Source organism: Myotis yumanensis, unplaced genomic scaffold (assembly GCF_028538775.1).
Source record: "Myotis yumanensis isolate MYYU_CA2020_CCGP unplaced genomic scaffold, mMyoYum1.0.hap1 SCAF_11, whole genome shotgun sequence".
NCBI lineage: Eukaryota > Metazoa > Chordata > Mammalia > Chiroptera > Vespertilionidae > Myotis > Myotis yumanensis.
In genome coordinates, this window is record NW_027223762.1 from 11,764,565 (window position 1) to 11,784,026 (window position 19,462).

General features: G+C 44.8%; 1 protein-coding gene and 1 non-coding gene across 2 annotated transcripts; both read right to left on the reverse strand.

The window, feature by feature from the left end:
• Positions 1–477: 477 nt before the first annotated feature.
• PPM1G (protein phosphatase, Mg2+/Mn2+ dependent 1G) lies at positions 478–18,000 on the reverse strand. Its single transcript, XM_070428895.1, has 10 exons — positions 17,717–18,000; positions 6,289–6,358; positions 5,710–5,795; positions 5,123–5,255; positions 4,029–4,441; positions 3,332–3,469; positions 2,766–3,000; positions 2,279–2,408; positions 1,394–1,496; positions 478–1,095 (listed from the first exon to the last, which is right to left on the reverse strand). Exons 1-10 carry the CDS (start codon positions 17,834–17,836, stop codon positions 889–891), a joined length of 1,635 nt encoding a protein of 544 aa, XP_070284996.1. The 5' UTR covers positions 17,837–18,000; the 3' UTR covers positions 478–888.
• Positions 5,477–5,582, reverse strand: LOC139020192 (U6 spliceosomal RNA). The gene has a single exon (XR_011473213.1). It is a non-coding gene; the product is annotated as a U6 spliceosomal RNA (small nuclear RNA).
• Positions 18,001–19,462: the final 1,462 nt, after the last annotated feature.

The window sequence follows — 19,462 nt, forward strand, 5'->3', positions numbered from 1 at the left end:
GCTGGTACCTCCGTGCTCGCTTCCGCTTCCGCTACCGCAGAGCCGCACGGGACACGTAGTCCCGTCCGTGGGAAGCAGAGGCAGCAGGGCTCTCGCAGCGTGACCAGGAAGTGATTGTGACGAAAGGAAGGGAGGAAGCCAATCAGAGATCTGATAGAAGACGGCTGGCAAGGCCGCCTGGCAGTCCTGATCCCTCCCTGAAGGAGGAAATTATTCCTGACTCCGCAAGGGGGTGAGGATGAGTAGCGACAAGGCCAGCCTGCCAGTAACTCATGGAGCGAATACCTGGGCCCCTCTACTGGACACGCAGGCTCGCGTGGGACGGACCCACACGGACACCGACACCCCCTCCTTCCCCCCCCGCCCCCCGAAATGGTTAGGTAGATGCTACTACTGATAGGGTCGCCTGAAGTGCCCAGGCAACCTGGGTGACCAGGACAGGATGGAAAGGCAGCAAAGAAAAAAGGACACTATGGGTTTGATTAGGTTTTGGCCTTTAGTCTGAAAAAGTGTTTGATTGAAAGTGTACAACAGAGAGCAGGTGCAAGCGGCCGGGGCCATGGAGCCGCCAATAAAAAAGAATGTCCTTAAATAAAGTTCACAGAGTAAAAACCAGAACCTCCAGTCCTTCCCTCCAACACAACAGAGCACAGGCACAGAACCAGTGATGAGCCCCAGGAGCAAACAGGAGGCTGGGGAGAGCAGCACGGCTCCCGGGCTGCTGTGTGGAGGGTGAGCCCTCTTTGGAATGGGCTGAGTAAAGCCACCCAGTTCCCCTGCACACCTCACAACCACTGCTAAGGCTAAAGGAAAAAGACAAAACTCAGTCTCAGGTCCGGAGGGCTCAGAAAACAGTCTCGGGGGCAGGAGTCTGGACAACCAAGTCCGCTAGTCCCGCTTGGCCTTCTTCTTGTTGTCACTGTTGCCATTTTCTTCAGCCTCCTCAGTAGAAAGCACCTCCTCCAGTTTCCGCTTGCCACTCTCTGGCTGAAGCTCTGCTGTGTTTCGGGGCTTGAAGCAAATGATGATGCAGGTCATGTTGTCACACCCTGTACCGTCCCCAGAAGTGTCTGGTGCCAGGCACTGATCCAGCAGCTACAAAATGGAAGGGGTAGCAGTTTTAAGGCTTGAACACCTTTTCGGGAACCTAAAGTCACACTAGAGGGGTGGTTGTGCCAGACAAGGTGGCAGAAGGAGAGAAATGGGTCACAGGTTATTACGAAACAGCCCATTTGCTAGTCCATGAGGCATAAGGTGAGTCAGGGAAATGAGGGAAGGTGGAACTTTCTACTCAGGGTTTGGCATCTGTCACTAATGAATGATACTCCTATGCTCTGGTCTTGGAGAAAACCTTGGCTCTGCAGCCCAGACACTCTTCCAAACTGGGACTCACCTCTTCCACGATGGATGACAATAACCGAAGCTCCCCATTTTCATCACGCTGGCTAATCTTTGACTGAATAAAGTCTATAACTTCCTGGCTGCTCATCACATTCCTAGGATCAGAAACAATAGTCAGAATCTTCTTTAGTCCCACGGAAAGCAGAGTGGAGGAATATGGATAGAGGTGAGTTTGGGTCAATGTAAACACAGAGATTGTCTTCAGCTCTGCCTTAGGCTTGGGCATCTTGATACCAAGCTGTCTACCTAAACTCTAATCCTAGAGCAGCTTGAGAAAAGGTACTGAATGCAGCCATTCAATGGATGATATAAAACCAAAGCAGGCTCTAGCCCAGGGGTGGGCAAACTTTTTGACTCGAGGGCCACAATGGGTTCTTAAACTGGACCGGAGGGCTGGAACAAAAGCATGGATGGAGTGTTTGTGTGAACTAATATAAATTCAAAGTAAATATCATTACATAAAAGGGTACGGTCTTTTTTTTTTTTTTTTAGTTTTATTCATTTCAAACGGGCCGGATCCCGGCGGTAGTGTGCCCACGGCTGCTCTAGCCGGTTTGCTCTGTGGATAGAACATCAAACTGAAGGGTCCCAGATTCGAATCCAGTCAAGGGCACATGCCCAGGTTGTGGTCTCAATCCCCAGTAGGGAGGGGCATGCAGGAGGCAGCCAATCAATGATTCTCTCTCATCATTGATGTTTCTATCTCTCTCTCACTCACTCTCCCTTTCTCTCTGAAATCAGTAAAAATATAATAAATAAAATCAACAGAAATATATATTTTAAAAAATAATAAAAATAAAGCCAAAGGAGCTCAGAGCACTACATGAGAAGTAATGCTGCAGAAAAAGGAATTTTAAGGCATTCTGCCAGTGCTTACCAGATGCCATCACAGGCAATGACCATGAATTCATGGTCGTCTGTGAGAGTCAGCATCTTGATGTCAGGAAGGGCTGATATCATCTGTTCCTCAGGTGGCAAGTTCTTGTTTCTCTTATAGAAGTGATCTCCTTAAGTAAAGGAATAGTTGGTTAACAAATAGTTTGGGTACTTTTCACAGACTTGTGTTTGAAGCCTTGCCATTCATTTCCTTCCTTTCCATAATCTAATGGACAGGAGAACTGAGTTCTAGTTTCGACCCTGACTTTAGGATGAATCATAAGTAAATCACTAACCTGTTTTTTTCATCATCCAGAAATGATACCCATATTACCTATCTCATAGAGACATTTAAGGTTACAGGTGGTAGATACAAAAATATATGGAAAGGTACAAGGGCTATGAAAATTAAAACTTGCAACTACATAGTCTGAAACAGAGAAAAAGACCCCAAAAGTCTTTTCCATACATAGTCCCCTAGTTCTTACCAATGGCCCTGGAGAGGTTGAGGCCCCCGTTGACTCGACCATCCATGGTAACCTTGCCACCAGCATTCTTGATGCGTGCTAGCTCCACTTCATCCTCTGGCTTGTGGTCATAGGACATGTCTAAAGCTTTGCCAGCCTCAGACACCACACAGCGAGAGTCTCCTGCATTGGCTACAATCAACTGCTTCCCTCGTATCAGAGCCACTACAGCTGTTGTACCACTGTCAGAGCCAGGCTTAAGAAGGAGAAAGAAAGCATCATGGAAGCTTCTGGACAAGAGCTCCCCTGACCATTCACCTATGCTTTCTCATCTCACTAGGACCACCAAGATAGCTTTAACAAAAAGGAGGATCATAAATTTTATATTCCTAGAGACTATGGCATGCTCCCTCTGTTTTCTGAGACAATTCTACCCAAAAGACCTCGTTCCCTTTGCAGAAAAAAATCCCCCCATGACCATGACTTCAATACTAAAAGAACAAGGGGATCCCCTCCCAAAATCAAATCAGGGGATTCACAACTGCCTCTTGATTCTTCTAAACCCACTGCTCCCCATTCCCACAGACCTCCTCTTTGCCTTCCATCCCAGGGACCATCATCTCCTCCTCTTCTTCCTCATCCTCTTCAGCCTCCTCGGTGTCATCCTCATCTTCTTCATTTTCTGCCTCTTCACTGCTGTAGCCATCCTCTTCCTCACTGCATTCCTGCCAGAGGGATGATCCCAGGCAACTGAGACTGGAATAACCTCCTGCCCCACTCCCCCAACTCCTATTTAAAACAAAGAGGCCCTGCTGAACACAGGTCCTCAAAACACTAAAAGATGCAACTATATGATCACGGTGAGAAATATGGGGAAAGGGAGAGGGCTAGCATTGGAATAACTGATATCCTGAACTGGGCTCACCAGGGGAAGGCCAAGGCAATCAGCCTAAAGCACCTTCTAGGCAACATGACCAGAAAGTAAGTTGCCCAGAAAAGGAAATATCCAAATATCCAAAGTAATAACCACCATCTTCCTATTCTCTCTCGAGGAGACAGACTCTTTCAAGGCCACAACTAAATCTATTTGTTAGTGTATCAACAAAGAAAGAGGTAAGAGGGCTAATGGTACATGTGTTGGTGGAGATAATCAACCCAAGAAAAGCTTAGCATATAGTGGGTCTTTGGGGATGATGTCAAAATAGAAAAGTCAAACAGCTATGAATGGCAACCAAACAGGCCCCTCTGCAATTTCAGCATCTATCAGCCCCTACAGGCCCTTACCTCGCTGTCTTCCTCTTCCTCCTCCGCCTCATCTGACTCATCCTCACTGTCCTCAAAGAACTTGGACTTAGCAACTCGAGGCAGCTTGTCGGAGGCTGAAGAGCAGGAAGGCCCAGCCTCACCAGTGGGAATGCCAGGCTCACCACCTTGGCCTGCCTCTGTACGTTCCGAGTTGGAGGAAAGGCCTGTGTGGACCTTGGCTGTGGGACCATTTTCCTCTGAAGAAGATTCCCTAGATGGGTCCTCAGATCCTGCCTCCCCATTGAGGCCCTGGGACCCTGGTTCCTCGCCTGTCCCAGCTCCAGATTTGCTGTGGGGAGCACCCTTGTGACAGTTCTGCCCGTAGCGTGTCAGCAGCTCTTCAATAGTCATGGTAGCCTCTTCATGCAGCAGTGCAGCCTCCTCATTGTCCACTGCAGGTAAGAGGCTAAATCAGCGCCCCCATGCCAGATTCCTCATGGGATTGGTCACTCTTACTACATCCACTGCCCTTGCAGCCTGAGTTCCAACTTCCCCACCACTCCCTACTCCTAAGGGTCCTCTCACTTACCAAGTCTCAGAAAAACACCCTTTTGCTTCTTTCTCAAGTAACATCTGCCTCCATAGCCTTCCTTTGGTCTTTGTCTTTCACCCCCTTCTTAGTCAAAGGATCACTAGGTATATTTTCCTTATCATCTCATTTTTTATTGGTAAGTTGGAAACCCTATTCTGACTGAGGACCCAGGAAGCCCACAGTGCCAGTCTAGGCCTATGACCAAGGCTTAATGACTGGCTGCTGGGGCTAATGACAGCTCCGGTCTTGAAAAACAGTCACATAAATATTAATAGGAACCAGAAAGACCCCATCACAATGACAAAAAATAATTCACATAAAAATGCTTACAACTAAGACACTAGGCACTCAACAAAGGTTAATTCTATTTCTCCTTTTCATAATCACATGCAATGCAGGAGAACATAGGGTTCTTTAATTTGAGGACTCTCTAAGTGCATAGGAAGTCATCCTCTCTTAGAATTGATACAGAAATAACATATACTAAATAATAGTATTTTAAAATGCTGATTTCCTCTCAAACATGAGATGCCACACTTACCATCATCTTCATCAGCTACTTTTTCTTTTTCATCTTCATCCTCAGTGGGTCGCCCTGCAATCTGTGCCAGCTCCTTAATGACTTCCTCAGTGGTCAGTTTGGCATCAATAGCCAAGAAGGCATCTTCCAAAGCCTGAATATAAGCAAAACAGTATGAGGCCAAGTATAGGGAAAAGTACAGCAGGTATAAAATAAATTGCCTAGATAGAATCCTAGTCACAAGGATGGGGTGCAAATTAGAATGTGATCCTCCACACTAGGAGACACTCGTATATACATGAAAAACAGTTCAGAGACCTGGGGATGATAAGGCAGCTCTAAAAAGACTTAAGTGGGAATAAGCTTATTTTATTTTTAAATATGGAGCGCTTCACGAATTTACGTGTCATCCTTTGCAGGGGCCATCCTAGCCTTCTCTGTATCATTCCAACTTTAGTATATGTACTGCCAAAGCGAGCACGGAATAAGCTCATTTTAGGCAATGAATTCTTTAAGAAGTTAGGTGGCAATGAGAAAGGAAAAGCTAAGGATCAGAAAACAGGGGAAAGCCTACAGAAGGGAAGAATGAACATTGTGGGAAGACAGACCTTCTGTAGCTTGCCTTCTTTGTAAGCCTTCTGATCTTTGATGATATCAGGAAGATATTTGGCACAATACAAGGCAACTTCCTCCCCTAGAAGAAAGGTAAGGTCACCCAGAGCACTGCTTCCCACACATAGAAAGTAATATAATATCTATATGTCATACTGGAATAAACTCCAAGCGTTGAGGAGATAAATATCTTAGCACAACTCAAACCTACTTGAAAGACAACCTTTGGGAAGTTTTGACTCAGAAAATGGACTTCCCAATCACATCTCTTGGGGCTATATTAATATATCCCCTGTTGTTGTTTCACTTGCATACTTAGTTTTTAGTGAAGGGGGGAAAAAGCTAATGTAGGAAGATTCTTTTCTGGATTAAAACAAGGCCTGGAAGAGATTATGAACCAATACAATACCCTATTAGGACGGAAGAATGGCAGAATAGAGAAAAACAGCATGAGGCAGGAAATGATATCGAAGGACCAGAACTTTGGAAAGTAAAAGAACAAAGGACCTGTTCTTGCCCTATAAAGTCTGGAATTAGAGTATTAGGATGTTATCAATATGATCTGTTAAAGTTACCTCCATGTCCATCATAGACAGAAAACATAGCTGTCTCACTGTCCAGCTCAGGAATACAATTGTGAGCATCCTAGGAAAAAGAAGAGAATAATTAGCATTTCTCAAGGCCAAAGGATATTCTTCCTCAAGTCATAAGGATCATGTTCACACCTTAATCTTACTAATTTTTTAACCCTTCACTAGCTGACCTACAGGGCCTACAAATAAGAAAGGAAGATGGAATGATAAACTAAGAAAAGAAGTACAGGAGATGGAGAGAGGAAGAAGAGAGATGAATCAGGTCACTACCTCTGCAGTCTAGCAGCCTCAAGCCTAGGAGATATCAGTCATCCAGATGGCAGAATGCTTGGCTGTTGGAACTCTAGACCTGACCTTTTTGGATTTGTGGCAACTATGGGAAGAACCAGAATAAAGGATCTTTTAAGTCACTTCCAGATCCATTCCATGAACCAGTGAACTTCAAGTAGCCATGCTACCATATATACTACATGATCTCTGGCCAGCTATCTCTTACCTTAATTTCATCATTTATAAAATGAAATAAGAATATCTATCTTTCCCATATCATCACAGAACTATAAATTGGAATTATTTAGCACCTGGCTCACATTTTTCTTCTCTATCCTTATTCTCAAAAAGGAATGCACACCATAAAGATTCATCTTATACCTTGAGGTCTCAGTTCCTAGAACTACTCCACATTTACCTTCTCCTCTACTTCCCGGGAGGCTTGAATCTATATTATCACTTGGAACTGTTCCACCTTCTCTAAGCACTTAAATTTCCACCTTGACACCTTTGATCACAGCCTCCCTACCTTTACCCTTGCCTTTATTTCTCTCTGTCCCTTTCTGAGCCAAAGCTAAGTACTTCAACACTGTCTCTTAGCAAGCTAGAAAACCTCATCCAGAAAGATCTCTGGGAGGTGAGACTAATTGGACCTTAAGGAAAGAGTGTAACAGACAAATGAGATGGAGGAAAATGGAAGAAGAAAAAGTATTAGAAGGAGGGGTAGGAGGAAAGGCTCTGAGACAAGCATGCTTACTATGCTGGGCTGGGGTGGTCAGTGTCAAGAGTGTCTTTTGGGGATTAGTTATGAGAGGTAAGAGGTCCAATTAGTCTCACCTCCCAGAGATCTTTCTCAATCACACTAATGTTCTATGATCACTTCCCCCTCTGAACTCTTTTAATATTATTGCCTCTATCAATAATTTTGGCACTCAGCATATGCTACCTTGTATTGTTATCCAATATTCCATGGGGGAAAAAGGAGTCCTAGGTCTTAACTAGACTATAAACCAACATGAAAGCAAAGGCTGTCTTAAATTTCTTTATAGCTCAGGGGCCTAACAGTATGTTCTGCAACACAGCAGGACTTCCACGTTTGCTCCTAATGGTGGGCTCCTAGATGCCTCAGGACAAATAAATTAAGGATACCTCCTCCTTCATTTCCTACCTCAAACCCAGAGATGTAACATATCATAACACAATAACCATTGAGATGGTCTGGAAGAGATGACTCAGAATACACAGGTCATCTGAGTCAAGGCTCTTAGGCCTTGTCTTACTAAATCATGTATCACACAACCCCTTCTGACCTAGACAATCAGTGGATCTGTACTAATAAAGCCTTGATTATCCTCCCTCCCCCCCATGTCAATCTCCTACGGTTATAAATACACCCACAAACACTCACTGGATCAACCATTTGGATCCACGATACATAAATTTATCTTAACCATTACAAATCAATTTTTAAAATGTGAAGATGGTTTGGAAAGGAATTACACATTTTCTTTTCTTCTAAGTATTGAACAAAAAGGTCTAGCTAGACCTGGCTCGGTAGCTCAGTTGGTTAGAGTGTTGTTCTGATACACCAAGGCTACGGGTTCAATCCCCGGCCAGGGCACATACAAGAAGCAACCAATGAATGTATAAATAAGTGGGACAAATTAATATCTCTCTCTCTCTCTCTCTCTCCTTTCTATCTCTCTAAAAAAATCAATCAAGCCCTAACCGGTTTGGCTCAGTGGATAGAGAGTCAGCCTGCGGACTCAGGAGTCCCAGAGGTTTGATTCCAATCAAGGGCATGTACCTTGGTTGCGGGCACATCCCCAGTGGGGAGTGTGCAGGAGGCAGCTGATCAATTGATCGATGTTTCTCTCTCATCGATGTTTCTAACTCTCTATACCTCTCCCTTCCTCTCTGTAAAAAACCAATAAAATATATTATTTTTAAAAATCAATCAATAAAATGTAAAAGGCCTAGCTAGAGAAGATGAGAGAACTAATTCTCAAATTCATCTTGACATTACTTTTAAATTATACTAGTATGCATGTATTATCACTGTGCTATAGACTTAATGTTTTGTGTCCCCCTAAAATGCATATATTGAAATGTAATCAATCCCCAATGTGATGTATCTGGAGGTGGGCCCTTTGAGTGGTCATGAGGGAAGAGTCCTCACGAATGAGATTATAAACAAAATGCCAGAAAGCTCCCTTGCCTTATGGAGGACACAGCTAGAAGACAGCCGTCTATGAACCAGGAAGTGGGCCCTTATCAGACACCTTAATCTTGGACTTTCCACTAGGGTCTAGGAAAGATAATCTGTACAGCCACATTTACAGCAGCTTTATTCACAATAGCCAAAAAAGGTAGAAACAACCCAAGTGTCCATCAACAGATAAATGAACCTTGAAGACATTATGCTAAGTGAAATAAGCCAGATACAAAAAGACAAATCTGTCTTTATATGAGGATTTTTTTTTCAAAATATATTTTTATTGATTTCAGAGAGGAAGGGAATGGGAGAGAGAAATATAAATGAGAGCGAATCATCGACTGGCTGCCTCCTGCACGCCCCCTAGTGGGGATCGAGCCCACAACCAGGGCATGAGCCCTTGACCTGAATTGAACCCGTGACCCTTCAGTCCACAGGCTGATGCTCTAACCACTGAGCAAAACCAGCTATGGCTATATGAGGAGATTTTATAGGATGATTACATGTCAGCACATGAATTTTAGGGGATGCAGAACATAAAATCTATAGCACAGTGATAATACATGCATATAATTTAAAAAGTCAGATAGTAAAACCAACATGTAATTCTCTTCCCATCCACTTAGAATAGTCAAATTTCATAGAAAGAAAGTAGAATGGTGGTTGCGAGGGACTTGAGAGAGAGGAGGATGAGGAGTTGTTTAATGGGTACAGAGTTTCAAATTTGCAAAATGAAGAGTTCGGGAGATTGGTTGCACAACAATGTAAAAGTACTTAACACTACGGAATTGTAGATTTATTTATTTTTTTTTATTTAATATATTCTATTGATTTTTTACAGAGAGGAAGGGAGAGAGATAGAGAGTTAGAAACATCGATGAGAGAGGAACATCGATCAGCCGCCTCCTGCACATCCCCTACTGGGGATGTGCCCGCAACCCAGGTACATGCCCTTGACCGGAATCGAACCCGGGACCTTTCAGTCCGCAGGCTGACGCTCTATCCACTGAGCCAAACCAGTTTCGGCACGGAATTGTAGATTTAAAAATGAGTAAGATGGTCTATTTTATGTTATGTGTATTTTACCACAATAAAAATAACAAATATAAATATTTTTAAAAAACAAACAACAACAAAGACAAAAGGGAAAAAAACTTCCCACAAAGAAAAGCCCAATCTCAGATGGTTTCACTGGTAAATTCTACCAAATACCTATAGAATTAGCCCAGCTGGTGTGGTTCAGTGGTTGAGCATTGACCTAGGAACCAGGAGGTCACAGTTCGATTCCTGTCAGGGTACATGCCTGGGTTGTGGGCTCGATCCCCAGTGGGGGACATGTAGGAGGCATCCAGTCGATGATTCTCTCTCATCAGTAATGTTTCTGTCTCTCCCTCTCCCTTCCTCTATGAAATCAATTAAAAAAACACCTTTTTTTAAAAAAAAAAAAGAATATCAATTCTTTTTTTTTTTTTAAATATATTTTATTGATTTTTTACAGAGAGGAAGGGAGAGAGACAGAGAGTCAGAAACATCGATGAGAGAGAAACATCGATCAGCTGCCTCCTGCACACCCCCCACTGGGGATGTGCCCACAACCAAGGCACATGCCCTTGACCGGAATCGAACCTGGGACCCTTCAGTCCACAGGCCGACGCTCTATCCACTGAGCCAAACCAGTCAGGGCAAGAATACCAATTCTTGATAAAGTCTTTCAAAATACAGAAGAGGCTGGCCGGTGTAGCTCACTGGTTGAGCATCAACCTATGAACCAGGAGGTCTCAGTTCGATTCCAGTCAGGGCACATGCCTGGGTTGCAGGCTCTATCCCTAGTGTAGGGCATGCAGGAGGCAGCCAATCAATGATTCTCTCTCATCATTGATGTTTTTCTCTCTCTCTCTCGCTCTCTCTCTCTCCCTCCCTCTCCCTCTCTAAAATCAATAAAAATGTATTAAAAAAAGAAACAAAAACAAAATATAGAAGAGGAGGTAACATTTCTCAACTAATTCTATGATACCAGTATTATCCTGATACCAAAACCTGCAGATACCACAACAAAACTACAGACTTAATAATGTTAAAGTAGTAACGCTCCTCAGTTGAGCTACTAAAATCCCAGATGCCTGTTGTGCAAAAATTAACAAGATGATCCTAAAGTTCATATGGAAATGCAAGGGACCCAGAAAAGAAGAAAAGAGTAAAAGAACAAAGTTGGGAGATACACTTCCTGACTTGAAAACTTACCACAAAGCTATAGCAACCAGACAATGTGGTACTGGCATAACAATAGGTATGTAGATCAATTGAATATGGTCAACTGATCTCTAACAATAATGCCAAGATAATTCAATGAGGAGAAAGAATAGGCTTTTTAACAAATGGTGCTGAGACAACTTGATAGCTATATGCCGAAGTATGAAGGGCGATCCCTTCCTTACACTATACACAAAAAATAACTCAAAATGAATCTCGGATGTAAATGTAAGAGCTAAAACTATAAAACTCTCGATAAACTGGACTTAACTTTTGTGCTTCAAAGGACACCAACAAGAAAGAAGGGAGAAGATACTTGCAAATCCTACTTGATGAGGGACTTGTATCCAGAATATAAAAAGAACTCTTAATCTCAGTAAAAAGAGAAAAAAGACAACCTAATTAAAAATGGACAAAGGATCTGAACAGACATTTCTCCAAAGATATGTAAAATGGCCAATGAGCACAAGAAGAGATAATTAAACAGCCTTAGCCATCAGGGAAATACAATCAAAACAACAACGAGATGCCATTTCACATACACTATAATAAAAAAGGCAGATAATAATAAGTGAAGGGAGGATGTAGAAAAACTGACACCCTCATACACTGCTGGTAGAAATATAAAATGTTGCAACCTTAAAATAGGCAGTTCCTCAAAATGTTACACATGGAGTTATTACATGACCCAGCAATTCCACTCAAGAGAAATAAAAACTTACTTTTGACACAAAAACTTGTACATTAATGTTCATAGCATCAAAACGTAGAAATCTAAACATCCATGAACTGATGGATAAACAAAATGATCATAAAATGGAATATTGTATTCAGCCATAAAAAGGTATGAAATACTGACAGATTAATGATACAACATAGATAACCTTTAATAAGATGTTTAGTAGAAGAAGCCAGATAAAAAGTGACATATTTATAATTCCATTTATATGAAATGCTCAGAATAGGCAAATCCATAGACATAATGTAAATTAGTGGTTGCCAGCGATTCGAGGAAGGAGAAAAGGGAGTGACTTGGTATGTTATAAAGTTTCTTTTGGAGGTTATGAAAATATTCAAAAATTGATAGTGGTGCCCTAGCTGGTTTGGCTCAGTGGATAGAGCTTCAGCCCTCGGATTGAGGGATCCTGGGTTCAATACATGTACCTCAGTTGCAGACTCGATCCCTGGCCCAGGTCGGACGTGTATGGGAGACAATCAGTAGATGTGTCTCTCTCACATCGATTTTTCTCTGTCTCTCCCCTTCCCTTCCACTCTCTCTAAAAATCAATGGAAAAATATCCTCTGGCCCTAACCGGTGTGGCTCAGTGGACAGAGTGTCAGCCCACAGACTGAAGGGCATGTACGTTAGTTGCAGGCTCGTCCCCAGTGAGGGGCATGTGGGAGGCAGCTGATGGATGTTTCTCTCTCATTGATGTTTCTAACTCTCTATCCTTCTCCCTTCCTCTCTGTAAAATCAATAAAATATATTTTTAAAAAAGAAAAAGAAAAATATCCTTGGATGAGGATTAACAACAAAAGAAAAGTTGACAGTGGTGATTGCTATAGAACTCTGAATAAATTAATCACTGAAATGTACACTTTAAATGATATATATGGTATGTAAGTTATATCTCAAAGTTAAGACTTTTTAAAATATGTTTGTATTTATTTCAGAGAGAGGAAGAGAGAGGGAGAGAGAGAGAAACATCAATGAGAATCATCGAACAGCTGCCCCCTACACTCTCCCTACTGAGGATAGTCTGCAATCCCAGCATGTGCCCTGACCAGGAATCAAACAGTGAGTGACCTCCTAGTTTATGGATCTATGCTCAACTACTGAGCCACACCAGCCAGGTTCAAAGTTACTTTAAAAGTGACCTGTAGGTACATTTTCAAATACTGTTATTTGAAAGTTGTTATTCTCCATCTTTGAATTAAGTTAAATTCAATTCTAAAGATTTGTGCTTCCCAGAAAGCATAATTTTAATAACAGCTTAAAATGAGAAGAGCTATTGATCAAATCTGTTAAATTTCTACACTCACAATCAAGTCCTTACCTCTCAAGGATAATTTCAAAATGATAACCCAACAGGGGGTCAGGAACCGAGAAGCAGTAGTAACAACTGCTAGGAGATTGGGCAATAGAAATAATTGATGTAAAATATTCTTGAAATCTTGAGGAATAAGTTCTGATTGTACCTGAGCCAGTCTGATTGTACTTGAGAACTTATAAAGAAATAGTATAATAGAAAACAATTTCTCCATATTAATGGGCATACCTTTGATATCATTTCATACTATCTTTGAATTGTGAAGAAGAGGTACTGCATGCTCATCAAATGAAAACAATGCCCTTTTATAAGAATTGCTAAACTGCATCACAGACAATGGAATTCTGACCTGGTTCAGTAAGTAAAAAAGGGCTTTAAGCTAGAGATGAGACACTAATCTGAGGATCAGACATAAAAGCCCTTCAGCCTCAGATGCCCTCTCTCAAGTAGAACCCCACAGCATGCTTAAGGTAGCTTAGTTTATATTTTTGTCCATTAATATAATAATTGAAACTGTCATTCAGATATCTTAAGAATTTTCTACTCAACACTATCTACATTCAATTCTAGACAACCCTCTATAACCATTAATAACCTAGCAGTGAACAACTAGTGTATTCAAAATTATACTCCCTTAAAAAAAGGCAAATATAATTTAGAGAAACTTTTTTTTAAATCTTACCTCCCCATTGAAAGCATTTTATCACTTCCAGAAAACTCACAACCAAAAACTACAAGTCCCTTTTAAGACTTCATTTCAGCCCTATCCGGTTTTGCTCAGTGGATAGAGCATGGGCCTGTGGACTGAAGGGTCCCAGTTTCGATTCCAGTCAAGGGCACATGCCTGGGTTGCAGGTCGGTTCCCAGTGGGGGGCGTGCAGGAGGCAGCCAATCAGTGATTCTCTTTCATCATCGATGTTTCTATCTCTCTCTCCCTCTCCCTTCCTCTCTGAAATCAATAAAAAATATTTTTTTAAAAAGACTTCATTTCAGATTGGACTTCTCATTAGCCACCAAAAACTTGGAACTTTCCACATATACTTCTCAGGCACTATTTCACTATCTACCTCTTTAAAAAAAAAAAAAAAAAAAAAAAAATATATATATATATATATATATATATATATATATATATATATATATATCTTTATTGATTTCAGAGAGGAAGGGAGAGGGAGAGAAAGAGAATCACTGATTGGCTGCCTCCGGCACAGCCCCCACGAGGGATCAAGCCCGCAACCCAGGCATGTGCCCCCGACCAGAATCAAACCTGTGACTCTTCAGTCCGCAGGCTGACACTCTATCTGCTAAGCCAAACCGGCTAGGGCTCACTACCTACCTCTTAACCCCCAAAATACATACCTCAACCAGCTTAAGGGCCCCTCCAAACCATGGAGAAGGAAGAAAGGAAGAGAACTTCAACTGTGGTATTTTGATTACCCCTCCTCAAAGCACCCTGGTGCCATAGAAAGAGGAGCTGGAGCCCTGGTCAGCTTGGCTCAGTGGATAGAGCGTCAGCCTGCGGACTGAAGGGTCCCGGGTTCGATTCCGGCCAAGGGCACATGCCTGGGTTTCGGGCTCGGTCCCCAGTGGGGGGCGTGTAGGAGGCAGCCGATCAATGATTCTCTCTCATCATTGATGTTTCTATCTCTCTCCTCCCTTCCTCTCTGAAACCAATAAAGAAATATATTAAAAAAAAAAAAAAAAGATTCAGAGACTGACGCCTGTGGACCAAAGCGTCCCAGGTTTGATTCTGGTGAAGGGCATGTACCTTGGCTTCCCCCTGCCCAGGCCCTGGTCAGGAGGCAACCAATTGATGTGTTTCTCTCTGTCTTTCCCTCTCTCTAAAAAAAAAAAAAAGAAAGAGGAGCTGGAGAGAGGCAGAAAGTGTAAAATGCCAGCTATTGATAGTTGCCATCCTTCCCTTAAGAGAAGGGGTAAAATGGTATTCTCTTAAGGCTAAATCTATGAGTTAGGATTTTAGCAACCTTTGTAAAGCATACTGGCATGATAAACTTACCTCAAAGGAATCATTAGAACCAAGCAAATAAGGTCAATAGATGTAATTGGTGGAATTAAGCCCCAAAGGTTAAGAGGAACAGGAGTACACTTGATGAAAAGATTCACTCAAGAAGCTAGATGCAGTTATTTTCTTGCCATACCAAAGAAACTATGTTATACTTTGGGGAGAAAGGAAACACCAAGCCAAAGGGAAAGTATCAAAGAAGCAGAAAAGGATCCCAAACAGGACCTGAAGATGATTTGGTTAGCTCTATTTATTATTTTTTAAAATATATTTTTATTGATTTCAGAGAAAGGGAGAGAGAGAATCATTGATTGGCTGCCTCCTGCATGCCCCATACCCGGGATCGAGCCCGAAACCCAGCATGTGCCCTGACCAGGAATCGAACTGTGACTTCCTGGTTCATAGGCGTACGCTCAACCACTGAGCCACTCCGGCCAGGCTGATTAGCTATATTTAACTATTCAAAAAAGGTAAATTCAGAAACTGTGTAACTGGGAGGATTTAAAAAACCCTAACTAGTTATCTCTCAAAAGGGAGATTAAGATCTAAGTAATAGTCTGATGAGATCTCCTACAAACCAAACAGCCCCAGATGAAAAAAAAAAGTCATTTTCTAGTTAACAGAGAAACCAAAATTAAAGGGAAATGTCCTGCAGAGAGAAAGCAAACAGCACAGAATCGCTGAGCAAATGACTTGGATAACTGAATACCCAATTCATAAAGAAAATGAGAATAGTACTAAGAAATGGAAAAACCATAGCAGAGAGTAAACTGGAAAGTATGGAATGAGAAACCTGAAGGAAAAGCCTTACTGTGAGATGAGACAGTCACCTCAAATCTTAAAATATTAACAGAAAATGTCATAGAAATGGAACCTCCAAACTACCGACTAACCCAAACCCCATTATATAAATGTTTCCCTTTGGAAACTATATCCAGGTATTTCTAACAGACAGACAATGATCTTTACCAAGCACTCTGTAAGCTCAACCCTGTGCAGCACAGTGAAATACGAACATTAGCCGAAACCGGTTTGGCTCAGTGGATAGAGCATCAGCCTGCGGACTGAAAGGTCCCAGGATCGATTCCGGTCAGGGGCATGTACCTGGGTTTCGGGCACATCCCCAGTAAGAGGTGTGCAGGAGGCAGCTGATCGATGTTTCTCTCCCACCGATGTTTCTAACTATCTCTCTCCCTTCCTATCTGTAAGAAATCAATAAAATATATTAAAAAAAAAAAAAAAAGAAATACGAACATTACACTTCAGATGACAAACATCCAGCATCTCGAACAATTTCATCCTACAGATTCTTTCCACCAAGGCACAAGTGTTCGGACCTTTCTGGGCCTCAACTTCTGAGCTGTAAAAGGTGGGAGCCCAACTAGATGAGATGAACTATAGGATCCCCACCTAATGACAGAACTGTTCCAAGTCAACTGCAGGTGTATCTGAGTCTGAGAACAAACCTTTGCGTTTATACTGTCATTCCAGAGCCAACCACAGGGAGGAGCGAGGGATGTGAAGAACTTCCCCAGGGAACGGTAGCTGGCTGTTCCCTGAAGCCCACCTAGCAAGAGGATAAACCCTCAAACCCAGACATAATTAGGGCATTTCCCTAACGCTTCTGCCTTGCCTAGACCTCACAATACTCCTCACAGAGACAGCTCTTACACAGGTCTTTCTCCCTTCCTTTCCTAGTGTTCTCTGCTCTCCTTTGTAGCTTCAAATCCATTTTACCCTATAGGACTCTTTTATATCCAGACTTTTTCCCTTTTACCCAGAGTGAAGTTTTTTAGAAAAGAAAGTCAGTTCTCTGCAGGTTAAGACAAAAAAAAAAAAATTTTAATGAAATTATTGAAAACCAAGGAGACTATCAACTACAAGCACAGGCAAAGGACAGTTATTAAGTTTCGAAAAAACCCAAATGGGGGAGAAAAAAAAAATCAAGCATAATTTTTAAAAAGGAATAATACTGATTGACATCATTCGAGTTTTCCGAAGGCCGTAAAAAAGCCTTGAAGAGAATACAGGCAATTCTTGGAGGTCAGGTCGAGCCTCTGAAATTAACATGCGGTGCACAGGGCCAGGCCATTAGGTGTTAAGAACTTGAAACAGAGTATCTGCCCGGGCTTCCTTTCCCTGTCAAACTCTCCGCCCAAAGAGGCCTCTCACATATTTAACACAGAAATATAAAACATTAAGGACAGCCATCCCCCTCTATTTGCCTCTTCCGCGCAAGAGTAAACGAGGGGTGCCTCGTTTCCCCTTTACTCCCACCCGACGCCTCCCGCCGTCTGTAAGCTGGGAGAGCGGCGCTGGCACGGGAGGAAGGCGCGAAGGCGCGGGGAGAGGGCGGTCGGCGTCGGAAGGTGCCTCTCCACATGGCGAAGCCCTCGCCGCCGAGCCGGCCACCGGCGCACGGCCCCCAAGCCTCGGCAGTTCGCTCCCGCTCCCGATGCCGCCCCCCCAGAACTGCCGCTGGGGACTCGGGCTCTCGATTCGGACCCGTCCCCGGGGACGACCCCATCCCCCCGCTCCCTTTTTCTCCATCGGGTTCCCGCCCTCCAGCGACCAGTCTCTGGGCCCCTCCGGCCTCACCTCCATGGAGACTCGCCAGCCCTGCATGGCGGAGAAGCCGTAGGGCAGCGGCAGGCGCGGCGCGCCGGCCCCGTCCCCGGAGCACTTCACCGTGTTGGGCTGGGAAAGGTAGGCGCCCATGGCGGCGGCGGGCCGGCGGCCTCAGGGGCAGGCGAACGGAGCGCGACCCGTGCCGCGCCGGAGCCGGGAGCCCCCGGGGCGCGCGTGGCAGGAGCGGCCGGCGGCGCAGCGACGCAAGGTGCCGGTGAAAGGCGCGAGGCCGGCCAGGAGGCGGTAACGGGACTGCCGGAGGGAGGGAGCGGAAGCGGAAACGGCGCCGCTCCAGACCCCGCCCGGCCGGCGCGGCGCGGCGCCGCTCGGCGCTGCCGACAGTCATTTCCTTAGCAACTCGCCCCGCCCGCGGAGACAACGGCCCGCCCAACCGCCGCTCCCGCGAGACTGGCGCGGCCACGCCCACCAACGGCCGCGATCCCCGGGGGTGGAGGGAGGGGCGGCGCGGGTACCTGGTCCCTGCCGTCCCTCTGCTCGGCTCTCCCGCCCGGCCTTTCTCGTGTGTTTCCGACGCTCGTTTGTGCGGGACCCGGTGCTTCCAGTCCGCCCTCCGGGGTGGCAGCCCCTCTCTCCCCGCTGCGCCCTCGCAAACCCCACCGCACTCGGTTCCGTTAAAGTTGATAGTTCTGAGCACAGGAAGCACCTGGCTGGGCTTTTAGGAGGTTTGTATGAGTAGAATGTGAGAGTCTTTTCTGACCAAAGAAAATAAAGCCCTCGTCTGCGACGTCCAGCGAGTTAGTGCAGGGCAGGCATGGTGGGCACAGGCTGTGCTGGGCGAGAAGAAACCCGAGGAGAGGAGAGTAGAGGACACGCGCCGTGGCGGAGCCCGCAGGAGGCCGGGAGCGCTGTGCCCGGGAGAAGGGCTGATGCGGGAGGTGGCGGGCTGAGGACAGACTGTGAACTGTCCTGGGGACGATTCCTAAGGAAGCCGGCAGCCTCGTTGGAAAGTGGCTTGAAGTAGGGATACTGGACAGGCCAGCGATGGTGGCCCAGACGCGGGACTTGGGCTTCCCTGTCCCCGGCATCGTCTCGGGCTGCCGGCCTCGGCTCCGTGCGCAGGGCAGTCGGGGGCAGAGAGTGGGGAGCGGCTGGCTAAGGGGCTGCCCTCTCCGCCCAGGGTGGTGGCCGTGGGGCTAGAGACGACGGAACGAATCAGATGATCAGAAAGCGACAGGACTTAGCAATAGGTTGGGTTCAAGGAACGGGAAGAATTCTCCAAACTGTGAGCAGTTTGATTCTTTTGAGATAGAAAACGAAGGGCTCCCTCCTGGTTCCTGCACACGGTTCACCAGGCCCTTCATGCTGGAACCGGTGCCAGCGTCTCCCCCGCTGCTCCCGCGGTGCTTCTCGGGGTTCCTCCTCCTCCTCTTTCGTGCTTTCACCCACGGAGCAAACCTCCTCCTCCACCTGCAGCATCGCCTCCTCCAGGAAGTCTCCCGTCTCCCCGCACTGGTCAGGGTCCCCACTTGTCTTTCCTGGTAGCCTATCAGCCAGTGGTTCTCAACCTTCCTAATGCCGCCACCCTTCAATACAGTTCCTCATGTTGTGGTGACCCCCAGTTTCATTGTTACAAATTGAACATAATTAAAGCATAGTGATTCATCACAAAAACAGTATGTAATTATATATGTGTTTTCCGATGGTCTTAGGCGACCCGTTGGACCCCCAAAGGGGTTGCGACCCCCAGGTTGAGAA